Genomic DNA, 19121 nt, shown 5'->3' with positions numbered 1-19121 from the left:
AAACTACTGCCATCTCCAACTTCTGTTTCCTCTCCAAAATCCTTAATTGTATTGTTGCCTCGAAATCGGTGCCCATCTTTCCTGCTCCAATTTGAATCCCTCCAATCACTGTCACAGTCACTGCCACAATGCTGAAACAGCCCTTAACAAAGTCACAAATGACTTTGACATTCTGTGATTGTACAGTGGTAAGTTATCCTTCCTCATCCTTCGCTACCTGTCCACAGCCTTTGACAAAGTCAACCACACTATTCCCGCTTTAACACCCCACCTCTGATGTTCCACTCTGTGGGACTGCCTTAGCTTGGCTGCATTCTTGTCTAAACTATTGTAGTTAGAGTACCTCCACCACTGGCTTCTCTCTCCACCGCAACACTGATACCACTGGAGTACCTAAGGGATCTATCCTTAGCCCCCTCCTCTTCATCTACATGTTGTCCATTAGCAACTTCATTCAAAGACATTGGGTAACAATCACTGGAAGCATGTGTAAATGTTGAAGGAGCATAGGATCAGGCTCAGTTGTGATGTTCCCTGTGCCTCAATCTTACAGTAAGAACTCATAAATAATAGCCACTTTTGGGCAGCGAGATCGATACAGAGGTGGAGCCAAAACCTAACAGGAAGTCAGTAGCTTAAGAGGAATGGAGAAATAATTTGGTGATAACAGAGAAAGTGAAGTCAGTGCAGCCCTGATGTTCTGCTACCTGATGTCACTAGCGTTACCTTCTCCTCCTTCAGGTACCATGCCCTAAGAGGGCATTAGCGACATTGGACTTCCACTTGATTGGTTCATGATTATGCCTTTTTCTTCATTATTGATAATATTGAACTTTGATATTTGGACATGGAGTCCAAATGAATGACTAGTCACTGAAGGTTTGTGAAAAAGATAGTGAGAAACCATAATCAGATCCTTTTTTCCCTCATACAAAGAGAAGTAAACTTATCTTTTTCTTTTGTTGATTGAAGTTATCAATGATGACACCAATGAACAGGTTTAATGTGAAGAAAGATCCAAAGATGATGAAGATTACAAAATATATGTACATGTAGATGTTGTCCTCATAAAGTGGTTGTTCTCCAGCCTAAAATGATAAGTATTAATCATTAATATTCTACAACACAATAGCAGTGAAGGCAGAAATGAGCTTCTGACTTGCAGGAAAAATTTTTAACCCCTTCAAACTTCGTGAGGCAGCTTCAACAATGTAAGAGATGTGAAAGATCAGATAATGAGGTTAGGCAGCCTTTTTACAGTGTGCATTTAGATCAAAGAACTCACCTTGTACATGCACATATTTCACTTATTCTATTTAACATAAAAACCAAAGCAGGGTTTGCCTTGTGTCTGGAAGCCTTATAATAGTTGACAGAGGCCAGCCTATCTGGTTTTCTGTAAATACTCAATGTTCCTACCTTTAGACTAGTTTACCAACCCAGCCAATTACCGCCCCATCAGTCTACTCTCCATTATCAGTAAAGTGATGGAAGGAGTCATCAACAGTGCTATCAAGAGGCATTTAATCAGCTGCTCACCAATGCACGGCTTGGATTCTGTCAGGGTCACTCAGCTCCTTATCTCATTACAGCCTCGGTTCAAACATGGACAAAAGAGCTGAACTCCAGAGGTGAGGTGAGAGTGACTGCCCTTGACATCAAGGCAGCATTTGACTGAGTGTAGCATCAGGGAGCCCGAGCAAAACTGGAGTCAATGGGAATTGGGGGGAAACTCTCCACTGGTTGGAGTCATACCTAGCACAAAGGAAGATGGTTGTGGTTGTTGGAGATCAATCATCTCAGCTCCAGGACATCACTGCAGGAGTTCCTCAGCGTAGTGTCCTAGGCCCAACCATCTTCAGCTGCTTCATCAATGACCTTCCTTCCATCATAAGGTCAGAAGTGGGGATGTTCGTTGATGATTGCACAATGTTCAGCACCATTCGCGACACCTCAGATACTGAAGTAGTCCATGTCGAAATGCAGCAAGACCCGGACTATATCCAGGCTTGGGCTGACAAGTGGCAAGTAACATTCATGCCACACAAGTGTCAGGCAATGACCATCTCCAAAAAGAGAGAATCTAACCATCGTCCCTTGACATTCAATGGTATTACCATCACTGAATCCCCCACTATCAACATCTTGGGAGGGGCAGGGGGTTACCATTGACCAGAAACTGAACTGGACTAGCCATATAAATACTGCGGCTACAAGAGCAGGTCAGAGGCTAGGAATTCTATGGCGAGTTACTCACCTCCTCCTGGCTCCCCAAAGTCTGTCCACACTCTACAAGACACAAGTCAGGAGTGTGATGGAATACTCTCCACTTGCCTGGATGAGTGCAGCTCTAACAATACTCAAGAAACTTGACACCATCCAAAACAAAATAGCTGCTTGATTGGCACCCCATCCACAAACATTCACTCCCTCCACTGCCGATGCACAGTAGCAGCAGTGTGTACCATCTACAAGATGCACTGCAGCAACTCACAAGGCTCCTTAGAGAGTACCTTCCAAACCCACGACCAATAGCACCGAGAAGGCCAAGGGCAGCAGATACATGGGAAAACCACCATCTGGAAGTTCCCCTCTAAGCCATTCACCATCCTGACTTGGAAATATATCGCCGTTCCTTCACTGTCACTGGGTCAAAATCCTGAAACTCTCTTCCTAACAGCACAGTGGGTGTACCTACAACACATGGGCTGTAGTGGTTCAAGAAGGCAGCTCACCACCACCTTCTCAAGGGGCAATTAGGGATGGGAAATAAGTGCTGGCCTAGCCAGTGACACCCACATCCCGTGAATGAATAAAAAAAATGTTAATCAAATAGCCACATTTCTGAAGTCTGAACAACACCTATTCTGTGCAAAGTTCACTTCAAAACTGACAGCAGCACAGAAGCAAATGAGCAGACAGGACATTGCAAGGCACATTCGCATTTTTCTGTCTACATCAAATTGACTGTGATCTTTGGACAAAAGGGAAATAGTTCAGTGAAGATATTCAATCTCAATTTTGTTTCAGGGGTGGGGAGGCTGGTTCTAACTTTGGGTCACACTATCCCTCTCTCGATCTTTTCTGTAAGTGTGCTTGCTGCCAAATTGAAAGCAAAGGGTTTCTAGGTGTGCCTGGAGCCCACCTTACACAGACTTTGGCTGCCTGCAAAAATGTCTTAATGTAGGTTGTGGGAAGCTGATTGAAATTGGTCTGTAGATCGGTGGAGCTTACACCTCACAGCCTAACCAGAGGCTCTTAAGAAAAGACTGCAGTTGGAAATCATTTGAAATAGTTTCGCTTTTGTGGAGCCAGGTAGACCAAATGTGTTGTTCCTGGCTCCACAAAAATATTGTGGTGGGCCACTGCTGGCTCAGTGCACTACCCTCTCCCTCCAGCAGCCCCCACAACACCCCCACACCCGGAAGCTACCTATGGGCCAGCCAGAATTTCCCAGGCTCTAGCTATTGACCACTGGCATCTGAAATTCAGCTGTTAAATGCAAATGAGGCCATGGCCCAATTTGAGAGATGGTAGCGCAGTGGTAATGTTGCTCGGCTAGCAATCCAGAGGCCCGGGCTGATTCTCTGGAGACAAGTTCAAATCCCACCCCTCAGCCGGGGGAATTTAAGTTCAATTAATTAATAAATCTGGAATTTAAAAAAAGCTAATGTTCATAATGAAACCACTGAATTGTCATAAAAACCCATCTGGTTCACTAATGTCCTTTAGGGAAGGTAATCTGCCATCCTTATCTGGTCTGGCCTACATGTGACTCCAGACCCACAGCAATGTGGTTGACTCTTAACTGCCCTCTGAAATGGCCTAGCAAGCCACTTAGTTGTAGGTGCCTCACCACCACCTGCTCAAGGGTAGTTAGGGATGGGCAATAAGTGCTGGGCTTGCTAATGATGCCCACATCCCAAGAATGGATTTAAAAAAAAAATCCACCAGGCCTCAGGCAAATATTTGTGAATCTATGTACTGAATGTGGCAGCCTTTTTGCACAAATCAATGAGAGTTGAATTTCTCTCCCTGCACAACATTTACTGCAGAATGTATCACCCAAGGTCTAGGAGTGTGGAGCGAGTGTTGCTAACCCTTCAGGATTGGCCTGGAGCCTCCAGGAATTGAAGATCAATCTCCAGGACACTGCTGTGTGCAACCCTGGAGAAAAATCATCGGGACATTAAAAAAGATTGTTTTGTTAAATTTTCTTTGAACATTTCTCTTTCCCAGATATAAAAATATTGAAAATGGGGGAAAAAATGCTGACAGTCAAGCATCATCCAATCAGATAATGAGTCTTTTTGTTTTCCAATTGGCGTAGGAAGGCAGTGCATCACACGGATGGATGTACTGGCCAACCAATGGCTGCAGGGTGGGGTCAAGTCATATGATGAAACCTCCAGGAATACAGTCAATCGCAGTTGGCAACCCTTTTAGTAGCTCACCATTCAGTGCACAAAGTTGTGCAGTGCCATATGTGCTTATATTAATTAATATTGTGAAAAAACTTTGTAAGTCAGTTTGGAGCCTGTAATTAACTTATGTGGGATTTCTGCTGTTGGGAAAATCTAAGACCAGAGTGAGAACGCAGGGTGCACTGATGGGCTTGGTTCTGTGTGAGTACAAAGGAGACAAGGCTTTGACGGGGCAGAACTCTGAAAGGCTGCAACTTCTGAATCTCAGGGGATGTGAGGTCTGCTTGTGTAAAATGTTTTCCATTATCCAGCACTGACAGCACTCACTTTGTTGAACATGCCTGGGTGTGTTGCAGGTGGCTGGGCGGGGAGAGGGGTCACGGTGGCGGGGGGGGCGGACAGAGGGTACAGTGATGCTCTCCAGCACCTATTTGGAAGTAGAAATGTCACTTTGAGGGCCAAACGCTTGAGAATCTATTTGGGGATGGTGGGGCGGGGAGCAGCAGTGGTAGGTTGCTGGGGTGGGGGGGAAAGACTGACTGGGCAGAGGGGGCACTTCCCACCCCCGAGAAGTGCTTGGTTCGCCATTCACAACAGGAAATGTCAGAGAGGGTGAACGAGAGCTGTTCCAGTCTTGCCAGATTTGGAAGGGTTACTGCAAGATGTCAGATCTGAAGAAATCCACAAAATTAAGCGATTAATATTAATGTGCAATGACATGCATCTGCCATAAATGGAAATTAAAGTGAGTGAATCCTGGCAAGGATACCTCCATAAACTGCTTGGCCCTGAAAAAATACATTATGGGGAAGTGAACAAGTCAAGTGGTATCATGAGATAACTAAGGGAATGAATCATCGATTTGAATATGACAAATTACTACAGCCAAGATGCAATCATGAAGGTTACTAAAAAGAAACCCAGTACAGACAATTATGGCTTGTAAATGAATCAAGCAAGGTGTTGCCAATTCCCTTTAAACATCAACTATGTCACCCGGATTATATTGCTTTGTCACATTTTCACTGCCCTATGTACTCTCAACCTTTGAATACTGTCGTATTTGCAGAACAAGGAAGCATTTAATCGTCACTAATAAATGGGCACTCCTGGTACGAGAGATGACAGGGCTCCTTGATAGTTTTAAGGAGGCAACAATAGAAATCATTGGCAAGGAAGACACTAACATTCGGGAATGCCTCTGAACATATAGCGAGTGCCACAAGGTTCATACAAGAGCAAAATACTTGCAGATGTTGGAAATCTGAAGCTAACCCATCATCCTTTTTGTCATTTGCTCTCTCCTGCCTTGCACCCTATCAAAGACGTTCCTTTTTTTCTTTCCTCCTCCTCACACCACCTCGCCCCCTCCAACCCTTCCCTGCCTTGCTTAAAAACCGTTACACCTCCAAGTACTTCTGATAAAGTGCCATCTACCTGAAACATTTTTCTCTCCAGACTTGCTGAGTACTTCCAGGACTTTCTGCTTTTGTACCACATGTTCATCTTGTCTAATGTTGCCTGGCTGAATAGTATGCATGCAGGCATACACTCGACTTGAGCAGCATACACAGTATGGCTTTCAATGATCGTGCTGCTGCAGTTTGGTTAATTGAACAAAAGTCCTGACACCTTTCCCTCCACACGCAATGGAACATGTAAGTGCATCAGCAGCCAGTGCCTCTGAACAAGTGCATGTCTTCTAGCATCAAGTGTCACAAGTAGTGTTTCATTCAAACACGATCACAGAACCTAGTCAGCCACCTGAAGGGGGAAGCACAGGCGAAGTCACAGTGGATTGGTGAAGTAAGGTAAATGTTATCTACAGAAGGCAGCCACCCGCTCAGTGGAGGTCTGGCATGTTTACTGGCCCTGCTTTAGCAACCGAGGGTTCAAACCTCACAGGAACTGCTCACAAATGGAGCTTGTTCTCTGCACAAGTCTGCAAGTTCTGCAGATAGTCTAGTTCAAAAGTCAGATATGTGCAGTTATGGATGAAAAGTTTTATGGGATAGGGTGTGTTGCAAAATCAGATTCACCAACTGAGGACCAGGGAGAAGCAGGAACAGGAGTAAATCATTCAGCTCCTTGCGTCTGCCTGTTCATGGCTGCTCTGTATCGCAACATCCTTTAACAGCCGTTGCTCCGTACTTCTTGATATCCGACACATACTTATTAATCTCAGTCTTAAATACTCCAACTGGAGATTCGCAGCTTTTTGGGGGGGAGGGAATTCCAGATTTCCCCGACCCTTTACGTAAGAAAGTGCTTTCTGATTTCACTCTTAAATGACTGAGTTCTAATTTGAAGATTATACCCCTTTGTTCTGGATTCTTTCATCAGAGGGGATAGTTTCTCTGGATCTGCTCTATTGGATTCTTCCAACATTTTTAACATCTCAATTAGGTCACCCTTCAATCTTCTAAACTCAAGGAAATATAAGCAAAGGCCTCATAATTTAACCCTTCAAATACCAGTATCATTCTGGTGAATCTGCGCTACATCCCCTTAAAGACCCAATAGATCCTTCCTGAGGTGTGGTGTGTAAAACTGAACAATAATCCATGTGGGATCTGACCAAGGGTCAATAAAATTGAAGCACAACTTTGTTCCCTTTGTACAGCAGCCACCTTGAGATTAGGCCACCTTCTGGATGACTATTTATACCCGTACATTAGATTTTTGTGCTTTGTGTACATAGTGCACCTTAGCTAGTCTCTCAACATTAAGAAAATACTCCACTTTACTTCAGATCCAAAATGGACCACTTCATTTTTCCCCACATTGAACTCTTAGCTCAATTGTTGACCACACAAATGAAGCTTTTCCTTTATAATGGCATGTATTAGCTTTCTATAATGTTAAAGACTTCTTTGTCCCCATTAACAGCTCAGCTCAGTTTACTGTGGCCAATTTATTTCCTATCCCTTCAAAGTTTGCTTTCCTTAAGTTAAAACCTTTGTTTGTGACTCTTGATTCATCCTCTCGAGCCTAATATCAAATTCAATCATACCACAGTCATTAGATGCTGCCTTACTATCAGATTGTTAATGAATCCTGGTTTGTTACCCATCACAACATCTAGCATGACCTGTTCCTTTCACAGTTCTAAAACATACTGTTCTGGAATTGTACTGTCCATTCCCTTTCTCATTACTTGAACTATTCTGTGCCTCCGAATCAATGCATTAGTTAAAATATCCCTTTACAACCGCATTGCTTTTGCTACATGTTTCCCTGATCTCTGTCTCTAAACATCCCACCACTACCTCACTACTAGCAGGATGTATGTAGACAACTCCTACCACGGTGTTGCATCCCTTCTTGTTCCTTTTATTCAACCCATAGAGTTTCAGCTCTGAAGAAGGGTCATACTGACTTGAAACATTAACTCTGTTTCTCTCTCCACAGTTGCTGCCAGACCTGCTGAGTTTTTCCAGCATTTTCTGTTTTTATTTTAGATTTCCAGCATCTGCAATATTTTGCTTTTACCATAGTGTTTACACTGCCTGATCACTGTTACTGAAGCCTCCCCTTTCTACTGCTGTAATTGCGTCTTTTATCAATGTTGCTGAAAAAAAAGGAGGCACTTTTTTTGTCAAAGCTTTTCATCTTACACTCATCAGGATAACTCGCAAGAAAATACTAATGTCAGGGGCAACAACAAATTTATACTGTATGAGAAGAGAGTGCTGATTGATTGGCAAGGTGACTCTGATTGGTAGGGGCGTTGCCATGGAGAGCACACCACTTGATGATGACTGACAGTTAACTGCCAAGCACTGTTTGAAATTTAAACCAGGCAGCTTGACTCTGATTGGTCAAGACATTGCCCTGGGGAATAAAACAGCGAATGGCTGTCATTTGTTTTTGTTTAGCTGAACAGGCGCAATGTGTGTACATGTTTTTTTTCTATCTGTAAAGAACGTATTTATCAATATCACTAATCCCTCTTTTTTCCCAATTATCTTGACCCTTCTAAAGATTCTATAGCCTGGAATACTTCATTTCCAATCATGCCAGGTATAGCTGAGAGGGGTGCAGGAACACAGGACTGAGATATCAGGCCAACAAAACACTAAAAGAGGTATAGTAAAACCTCACAGCCATCCAGCATAGCTACTTGTTCTACAACAACTTAGACTTACACTGCACCTTTAGCATAATAAAATATCCAAGGCAATTCACGGAGTGTTATTATGCAATATTTGATGCTGAGTCGCATAAGGAGATATTAGGACAGGTGACCAAAGGCTTGATCAAAGTAGTAGGTTTTAAGGAGTCTCTTAAAGGATGAGAGAGATAGAGGTGGAGAGGTTTAGAGAGGGAATTCCAGAGCTTAAGGCCTTGGTAGTTGAAGGTATGGTCAACAATGGTGGAGTAATTAAAATTGGGAATGTTCAAAAGGCCAGAATTAGATGAGTGCAGATATCTCGGAGGGTTGTGTGACTAGGGGAGGTTACAGAGATAGGAAGGGGGTGGGAGGAGCAAGGCCATGGAGAAATTTGAAAACAGAGATGAGAATTTTAAAATCAAGGCATTGCTTAAGCAGGAGCTAGCATGGGTTAGCGAGCACAGGGGTGATGGGTGAATGAGACTTGGGTGCCAGTAAGGACAAGGGCAGCAAAGTTTTGGATGACCTCAAGTTTACAGAGGGTAGAATGTGAGAGGCCAGCCAGGAGTGCACTGGAATAGTCAAATTGAGAGGTAAGAAAGGCATGGACAAGGGTTTCAGCAGCAGATTAGCTGAGGCGTGGGCAGAGTCAGTTCTAATAGGGAATCATTCAGCTTGGTATCAAATGTCACATTAATGCAACAGGCATAAGGGTGAAAACACAATGGATCACCACACTGAACACATTCACTGCACGCAATTATACAAATACTTCAAATGGTATAAAGATGTCGACTATAATGGGTAATGATTTTGCTGTGCCCAAGAGAAACTAGTCACTCTTAAGCTCGAGCCTCTATGAAATAAAATGTCATCTTCACTAACTACTGCTCCTAGGAGGCCCTCAAGGGAGCATGTGCTCACCAATAGCTATGGCAAGTTATCATCTAGATACATCATGAAAGACCAGATCCCATCTGCTGGACTTAATGAAAGGTGTCAGCTCTGAGGTATTGTCATATTGGATGACCTTATCGCACTGGGTGTTCTAAAACTGGTTGTTCATCCTTCCTCTTCACCTCCTAGTCTCCACTATAAACTGTGGATCCTTCTGATCTGGACATCATATGGGATTGCACTATAATATCCCATTCGATGGGTGCAAGTATCTTAAAGCACAGCTCTAATATACAAGCCAAAAGATCAAAGACAGTCCTTTTGGTGGTGGGTAGGGGAGGGGAGGTGAGTGGGGAGTGGGGGTGGGGTTGGGGGGAGGGAGTTGGTGGGCAATAGCCTGCAGATGATTCAGTCTGGAGCTAGGAGGGCCTCTGCTGCTTCTTCTGGCTCTGCATCAGCTAGGGTTGAATCCCTGCAGAGACTGCTGGTTTGACTGCAGTTTGCACACTGCAGGTATTCACAATTCAGTATCACACAGGGCCTGGAATAAGCACTAGGCCCTTGATTTGCATAACCAAGGGGGAAAACTCCTTTGCACACAGGCACCTTGAATGACTGAAGAATGTTCTAAGCAATATAGCATAAGGTGCATACCCGACACGGAATGAACGCCATGCACCATCTTGTACCCATCAGTGCCCATTTCTCAGCTGAAGAATTTCTAGGCCTATATCTCTCTTGATGTGGTTTGTCATACCTAATGCAAATGACATACCAGTGAACCACCGAAGGAACAATGACCCACAGGTCCTAATGGGAAGCACATGCAGAGTCAGCATCATCTCAAATTGAAGAAAAGCATCAAGAGGCAGCTTAATTGAAGCACTATTGAAGCTGGAGGACTTATAGTCTGTAAAATATGGTACACAACAAATAACTCAAAGGACCACTTGAAAGTTCTCAAGTAATCCAATGTTATCTTTACACATTTCTCCCCAGTGCTCAAACTCTAGAATATTTGCCCATTCCCAGACCTCTCACTACTCTGGCCTGGCTGGTTGATTACTGCAGATCATAAATCCTTAGTCTAGCAGTTTTGGAACATCACTACCTCATGGAGTAATTGCTCAACAATGTCCAGAGTTGACCCTAAACTTTCAGTCGCATGTTGACCCTGCTATTTATCCAGTCCATCAGTTAACTTTAAACAGAGTGAGGATCTGATGGTACAATTTCTTTGCTTTTGTTTAAAACAAGGCTGGTTAAAACAGAATTTTCCCTACAACTCTCTACCCAAATCACAAACTCAGAGATTTTCTCCTGAGTTCATTTTTGTAGCATCTGGGTAAATTAGGATTTGCCTCGATACTGTAAACAGAACACGTTGTCACCTTCATATGTTCTCTCCCATCCCTGAAAGTGTTGACTTGTCGGGGGTATGGCTCTATGAGCAAGGCTCTGATACCTCAACCATAGGGTGAGACTGGAGAGTCACCAGCTTTATTTGACCACTGAGGAAGTCACTGATGGGCCCAATTCTGTTTTCACCTCATGACCACACAAGTGCATTTTACAGCAGGTTACTCAACTGCGAGCAGGGGTAGAAATGCTGGCTGATGCTATGCTTCCTTATCCCAGGGCTGACAGATGATATATACAGAGACCACACCTGGAGTATTGTGTGCAGTTTTGGTCTCCTTACCTAAGAAAGGATATACTTACCATAGAGGGAGTGCAGCAAAGGTTCACCAGACTCCTGGGATGGCAGGATTGTCGTATGAAAGAAGATTGGGCCGATTAGGCCTATATTCACTGGAGTTTAGAAGAATGAGAGGGGATCTCATTGAAACGTATAAAATTCTGACAGGGATGGACAGACTGGATGCAGGGATGATGTTTCCTCTGGCTGGGGGTACTAGAACAAGGGGTCACAGTCTCAGGGTATGGGGTAGGTCATTTAGGACTGAGATGAGGAGAAACTTCTTCATTCAGAGGGTGGTGAACCTGTGGAATTCCCTACCACAGGAGGCTTTCGAGGCCAAATCACTGAATATATTTAAGAAGGAAATTAGATAGATTTCTGGACTCTAAATGCGTCAAGGGGTATGGAGAGAGAGCGGGAGTATGGTGTTGAGATAGAGGTTCAGTCATGATCATGTTGAATGGCGGAACAGGCTCAAAGGGCCGAATGATCTACTCCTGCTCCTATTTTCTATGTTTCTACAGTGCCTGAACTGGCGCTTTGCTAACTCAGAAGAGACCTGCCATCAAACCTGACCACTTCTGGATTACATGGCTAAGGGAGTTAATCCAACTGATATTGGGAAGCTTCATCTCTGGTTTGCTTGCAGGAATGCAACATGGAGAGGACACGTGACCTGGGGCCTGCCTTATACTGGTAACTCAGGATATCTTACATTCCCCATCATTGTGGAAAATTCACCATCCATTTTGTTGCACTTACCCTTCGTGAATCAACGGCTGCATACATGATTTCCATCCAACCTTTAAAGGTAGCCTGGGAATATCAAATGAACACCCAGTGAATAATGTACTGCATTCAACTATTTTGCAATATGATTAATGCAGAATTTAGCATTTTGGCAATATTGGAGATGGCCATATTGTAAATAGTCCCACATCAAAATAAGCACATTAGTTTCATGTTCAATGAAGTCTCTGGTTTCTTTAAATCAAGAAATGTCATTGAAGAACAAATTCATCAATCCTGCGCTCCCAGTGGGAAGGTGGCCTGAAGTGAGTGTGTTGAGGGATAGGTCCACAACACTGCAACAACTCTGCAACTTCGAGTCCCTCTGAGTGAGACTCCCTGAGAGTGTGACATTTGCCCTTAAATTTATCAGTTATTCAAAGCACCACAAGCAGCGCTAAACAAAACCAAAGAACATGCAGCCCAAGAAACCTGCTCCTTTCACAGCTCATGTAACAATTCTGCTCGGTCACACATTCCACCCAACCCAGTTCATCTCCTCAATAAAGGTTAAGCAAAGTTGCACCTTTTTCGCTCCACTCCCCTAACTCCTGGAGATTTACAAGGATGATCCCAGAAATGTGTGGGTTTACATATCAGGAAAGGATTGACAGGCTGGGTCTCTTTTCTCTTGGAAACAGAAGACTGAGGGGTGACCTAATAGGGGTCTTTAAAATTCTGAAAGGTTTTGATCGAGTGGATACAGAGAGAATGTTTCCTCTTGTGGAGAAGAGCAGAACTAGAGGCCAGCAATATAAGATAGTCACCAAAAAATCCAATAGGGAATTCAGAAGAAACGTCTTTACCCAGAGAGTGGTGAGAATGTGGAACTCGTTACCACAAGGAATGGTTGAAATGAATAGTATAGATGTATTTAAGGGGAAACTAGACAAGTATATGAGGGAGAAGGGAATAAAGAGTGACAATGGTTGATTTAGATGAAGAAAGATAGGAGGGGGCTCAAGGGAGCATAAACACCAGCATGGATTTGATGGGCTGAATGGCCTGCTTCTGTGTCGTAAATCCTATGTAATCCTATGTAAAAGAAAAATCAAGCAAATCTCAAGGCTACCATATAACGTAAAGGCTTGGTGAAATAAGTTCCTCAGACAGTATTAATTCTTCTTCCCCATTCTCAGATTATAGAAGGAATATCATGGGCAACGCATCTGCAATTTACAATGAGTCCCATGCAAGCCTGGGATGGGCAGTCAGTGTGGGAACAAAAATAATCTTGCCTTGGTGCTTTTGAGGTTGGAACTGAGGTGTATCCCTGAAATAGAGCATGGGGCACTTCAATCTTCATTGATTACCTGACCAAGGACTGTCTGATACTGGTGTATCGGTGCCTGAATTGGAAAATGTCCCATTCCCAGGGCTACCTTTCCTTACCTTGATGGGATGCCAAAGGAGCTACATATTTGGAAGCTGTTGTTGAGCACAAATATAAACACAGCAAAAAAGTCTATGAGCAGCAATGAAATAGGAAAGAAACTTACCACTTGCAGCAAAGCCAGATATCCTGCTCCCACATTGTCAAAGTTAATCTTTACATTCTTCCATCGAATTTCATCGCTGGTCTGGTTTATAAAAGCCTCACAATCTGACTTGTTGTTTATTTCCTTGGGGAGAAACCTATGTTCTGAGGTTTCATTAAAACAGAAATAATACTTTCCAGCAAAAAGGTTCACTCCCATTATGCTGAAAATGAGCCAGAAGATGAGACAGACCAGCAGTACATTCATAATGGAAGGGATGGCACCCACCAAGGCGTTGACAACAACCTGCACCAGGACGCAGAAAGAAAGAAAATCAGTGTGAAGAGAAACTTTTTTAAGACAATACACCAGGGATCTTAGGTCAGGGTTTAAGCTGCTGTCGCCTAACTGCATAGTCAAGTACTATACAGGACTATTAGCTTTGACTGATTTAAAGCTACAAAACTGCTTGTGTGATTGATCCAGGAATCCATACAGATATTTGTGATCCTGCTATTTGATCTTTAAAAATAAAGCGACTGACATTATTTTCTTAAATGAGTTAGCTCACATCCTCCTGCTGCCCAGCTTAAACCCTGTCGTTCCAACTGGATGTGTGAATAAGCGGGCTAATGGTAAAGTTAACAGCTGAGCGTGCAGTCTTACAAGCTGTTTGGAAGCGGACATTCTGCGGTGGTGATTGAGGTACGCATGCAAGTTACAGAACAGCATCTTTATGCCATTTCCTGCATATACAAGGGGTTTTACAAGCTCTTTGTAATGCATATCATGAGATAGTTGGCAAAAGCACAGCTCTGAGTGGAATCAAGCTTGGAAAACAAACTACAGGAATATGTAGATATTTCACACTTCCCCTTATTAGACTGCTTTTAAATTGAAGAAGGTTAAGGATAAAGTGTCAAATGATTAGAATTTTTTCTATATTATAGTTACAATCTCTCATTTTTTTCTCCTTGGTTTCTCTAGGCCACACATCATACTCTGGCTGAGAAGTCAGAGCAAGGCCGATCAAGGCCTCAAATCCATTGCTGCTCTATAACTGGCCACTTGGAGGTGCTCTGGGGCAGCCCTGAGGCTAACTGCCTCCAGTCCTCCCCTGCCACATTACAGGGAACCACCTGATCTTCTAACTTGACAGCTCTCCAGGAAGACAGGGATGAGATTTGGAAGACATTATGTGGAGAATCCCAGGCATTAACACAGGTCTTACCACTCCCATGTGTGGCACCAATCTTCAAAATTCAAATTTAGAAAACTCCAAGGTTCAACAAAAAATAAGTTCAGAACTTCTTTTCCAATTTCATTACATTTTTTTAATGTCCCCAATCTTCCTGCACCATGGGTCACCTACAGCTGAGAGATTGACCAGGCAATCTATTGCCAAGCTTCTTTGCCTATGTTGATCTTGAGCTGGGTATCAACTGATTATACCTGTGTTCTTCATCATCTTATTTGTGGAGAGATGCCTGGCCTCAGCTTGGTATCCTTCCACCGCAGCATGGCCAAGACTGCAAACTTAGAGTAACCCTGAATCCTAATATTCTGTAATGCCATGCCAGTGGTGCTCTAACCCACTATGCCACCTGAAGTTCAAAACTTAGCCAATGAACTTCATCAGATATGCAAGACAAAGATAATGTGCATTGAAAGAGACTGGTAATCAATAAGCAGAAATGAAAGTAATCAGTGCATTTTACTGATGGAGTTGATGTCATAGTTTTCTCAAAAATACTTTTTTTCCTTCTGAATTTATCAAATTATTGAATGCAATCTTGAACATTCTGAAGTGCCATTCATAAATGTACCTCAAAAAAAGTTGTTCTTTTTGCCATGTAGGAAAAGTGATTCCATTAAGAAGCAGGACAGAAGAACGTTGACTGCGATGTGTGGCAAAATTGTAAACAGCATTTTACCATGCCATTCCAAAGAGTGATCAGAGCTAATCTTTCCCTTCTGTTACAGATGCATTTGGAGAAGCATTATTGGTATACTGTTCAAATCAGCTAGCCACAGGGAGACAGTTTAAGTGAAAGATGGAGGTACTTTGTTAAAAACAAACAGTTGATCTGAATTGAAAAAAACTGTGGTGCTTTTGCCTACATAGATATACTTACCAAAAAAAGTCACAGATGTGGAGGAGCAAAGGGATTTAGGTGTTCATGTACACAAAGCACTAAAAGCTAGTGGACAGATACAACAAATCAAAACAGGCTAATGGAATTCCTTTATTTCGAGGCCTGGGGTACAAAGAGGAAGAAGTTATACTCCGGTTCTACAGAGCTCCGATTCGACTCCATCTAGAGTAGTGTGTTCAGTTCTGGGAACTGAACCTCAGGAAGAATATATTGACCTTGGGGCGCAGATTCACCAGAATGATACCAAGTCTTAAAGAATTAAACTATGAGGGCAGATTACATGAACTGGACTTGTATTCTCTTAAATAAAAACAGAAAATCTTTGAAGAAGAGTCATATGGACTTGAAATGATAACTCTGTTTCTCTCTCCACAGATGCTGTCAGACCTGCTGAGTTTTTCCAGTATTTTCTGTTTTATTTCAGATTTCCAGCATCCTCAGTATTTTGCTTTTATATTATTGTATTCTCTTAAGTTTAGAAGGTTGACGGGTGATCTAATTGAGGTCTTTAAAATGATTTTTTAAAAAAAGGATCTAATAGGATAGATTGGGAGACACCATCTTCTGTGGCTGGGAAATCCAAAACCGGAGGGTGCCGATCTTAAAATTAGAGATAGACCAGTTAGGGGTGAAATCAGAAAGTATTCTCTCCACACAAAGGAGAGTGGAAATCTAGAACTCTCCCCCCAAAAGATGGATGCTTGGTCAGTCCAAGCTTTCAAGACTGAGATTCAATAGATTTTTGTTAGTTAAGGAAATTAAAGAATATGAAGACAAGCTGAGTGAAAGGAGCTGGGGTCTAGATCAGCCACAACAGAACAGACTCGGGGATCTGAATGGCCTACTCCTGTTCCTGTGTCCCTAAGATGTGTATCCAAAATGTGATTTCACTGAGCAACTAACTCATTATATAACGATAAATATATTATTATGCCACTGATGTGTCTGTATGTAAAAGTACCCTGGTGGAGTGCTATAAGTGCTTGTTATTGTAGGTCAGTTGGTAACAAACAAGAAAATACTTCAGAGTTTGAAAATGTGACTCCCCCAATATTACACCACCCCTCTAAAGTACCTAAATGTGCCCATATTTTAGAATTGGTGCAGTGTGGGTACATACTCGGTGTGTGTCGATGCAGAGATCAGAGTCCTTATCTATCCCTGGGTTTTTCTTTGCAAGAGACCACAGCAGACAATGGAAGAGTTATATTTGCACTTTGAGGGAAGGAAGCAGCCTTCCGAGATCTGGTCCCATTTGAGGAGTGTAGATGTTAAATTCCAGGGGATCATGAAGATGGTGAGAGGAATGGGAATGGATAGGCTACTTTCGGGAGAAAGCTGCATTTCCCAAGGTCCACTGAATGGATTTAGCAGCTGACAGCTCTTCCAGCTCCTCAGGGATGTCCCCTGGAAACTCCACGAGGCAAAACAAATAAAAATTCAATGTCAACAAAACTTGAGTGTGACTGGCAGCATTGTGCCAACTCTATATTATTGGTTTCAAGTCTCCCTGAGGGAGGTCACCAAACTCTGCCACTACGTCTTGCAGAACCTTAACCCCTGTAAAGTCTTTGGCCGACATCTAGAGTGATTCTGTGGCTGTGATAAATTTGTGATGGGTTAAAGATGGCAGGTGACTTCCCCTCCCCCGCCCCCCACCCCTCATCAATTGATAACTCATGCCCTTGGCATCCAAAAGCACTTCATGGTCATCCAGCTCATTTTCCTCCTCAGAAACCATATAAGGGAAAACAAAATAGGAATCCCATCTGCAGGTTGGGATTTGGGGCTTCAAATGCAAACAGCTTCCCAGCTGGTCACTAGAAACTAGTACACCTTGCTAGCTACTAACTATGTCACTAACCTTGGACCAATAATAATACAAAGCTGTGAAACTCTAACTGCTCCTTTAAAGACCTCTTATGAGGCACAGTGAGATGTACCACTCGTGGCACACTCAGGGTGGTACGAGGGCAGTGCAATTGCAACAGAGAAATGCATAATGGGTATTCCCATTTTCTTGGTTTTCCATCCAAAAATAGGTGCATTTGGGAGTGCGGAGCAGAGGAAAATTGGGGCTGTGGTGTTTACTCCTCAACCATGTTAGCTGTAGCTGTCAATCATAAAAACAACTTCCAGTTCTTAGGGAAGAGTTTGAGAACTTGCTGCACATGATTATGGTACAACAATACACATCCAATATGAACAGTTGAAAGATACATAAAATCACAATGTGTTCTTTTGCAAAACTCCACTGAGCCTCCTCGTTAAGGTTTGATTGAAGCTTCTCCTATCGGAGAGATTCATTGCTGTTCCAGCTCACTCTTTGTTTTGACATAACACAGTTTTTTGCTTCTTCTTTGCTCTGTCGCTGTGGTTTGTTGACTCTGGACTGGCTGCATCAGACCATCTGTGTAATCTGGCTCTTAGGTCTATCGATAAAGGATGGTTCCATTTTCTGCAAGTATCTCCAATTCATCTTAAAGATCTTTCCGTCCACTCGTCTGATGTTGGTGGTTTGGATTTCCACTTGACTTTGCCCCTATCCATTTCTCTTTCCTTGTTGGTATAACTCTGACAACCTCTTCTCTATGCTTAGTGAGTTCTTGGGTACCTTTGCTGTAGAGCTGGACCAAGTTCACATTCCTGAAGTATAGCTTTCTTTTTACATCATTAACCATTCTCAGTTTCAAAAGTCTACATAAAATGGGAAAGGGTAAATAATCTTTGAGCCAGCTAATGCATCCAATAATTGAACTGTCCAGTGCTTCACTTGCTGTGTCAGCCAAGAAGATTGAGGTAAGACACTGTTGTGAACCACAGTGCTTTTGCAATTTTAAGCGCTCTCTATCTTGCCACTTGACTTGGTGAACTGATGATATGACTGCAAACTGTTGGAATTTCCTTGACATACATGGTGGGCCATTGTCTGATATAAATTCATTTGGAATACCAGTGTGTCAAATAAGCTCTCATCTTTGGTGGAACTTCTTTACCGGTTTTTAAAAAAAAATCAGACCGTCTATTGCAAAGGAATCTGAATTATAGGTAGACTATATAAGATAGCTCATTCCAAATATGTCAAAAATAAATCCTCTAATTTCTCCCAGGACCTTTCTTGTATTTGCCGTTTGTCTTCAAACTGTTGGCAACCATCACATTTTCTTTCTCTGTCCTTGTTCATCAAAGGCCAGTAAATTCACGTTTCTAACTCCCTGAACACATCTTTCGATTCCAGTGTGAAACTCTGGATGTCATCTTTTTTCTTATCCGGATTGCTAATATTGCCACATTTTGATGGTTTCAATCTTTGTTTCTGGACGTGCGTCAATTAACATGACTTCCCGTCAATTTTCCTGGGTGGTGCTGTAAGTACACTCTGCATAATGCATCGACAATAAAGTTCCTTTTTTCTCTTGTGCAGACATCAAATCTGCACCATTGACTAAAGTGTCATGTGTCATGCCAGCAAGGCCTTCCCAGTTTTGACTGCCTCAAGGAGTCTTCCTGAAATTCTTCAGGAGCTGGATAGGTTTCAAAGGGCACATCCAACCGGCTGTA

General features: G+C 42.8%; 1 protein-coding gene across 1 annotated transcript in view; it reads right to left on the bottom strand.

Moving 5' to 3' along the window:
- LOC121273208 (sodium channel protein type 8 subunit alpha-like) overlaps positions 1-19121 on the bottom strand; it is a 228576-nt gene that overhangs the window by 5795 nt on the left and 203660 nt on the right. Inside the window, exons 22-24 of the mRNA XM_041180199.1 lie at positions 13426-13710; positions 11900-11953; positions 951-1088 (exon numbers count right to left, since the gene is read on the bottom strand). Of these exons, the coding sequence (XP_041036133.1) occupies positions 951-1088; positions 11900-11953; positions 13426-13710 (477 nt within the window). The remainder of the gene's footprint in view (positions 1-950; positions 1089-11899; positions 11954-13425; positions 13711-19121) is intronic.

Source organism: Carcharodon carcharias, chromosome X, assembly GCF_017639515.1.
Source record: "Carcharodon carcharias isolate sCarCar2 chromosome X, sCarCar2.pri, whole genome shotgun sequence".
Classification (NCBI taxonomy): Eukaryota; Metazoa; Chordata; class Chondrichthyes; order Lamniformes; family Lamnidae; genus Carcharodon; species Carcharodon carcharias.
Note: the sequence above shows the minus strand (reverse complement) of the source record. Positions and strands in the feature narration are given on the sequence as shown.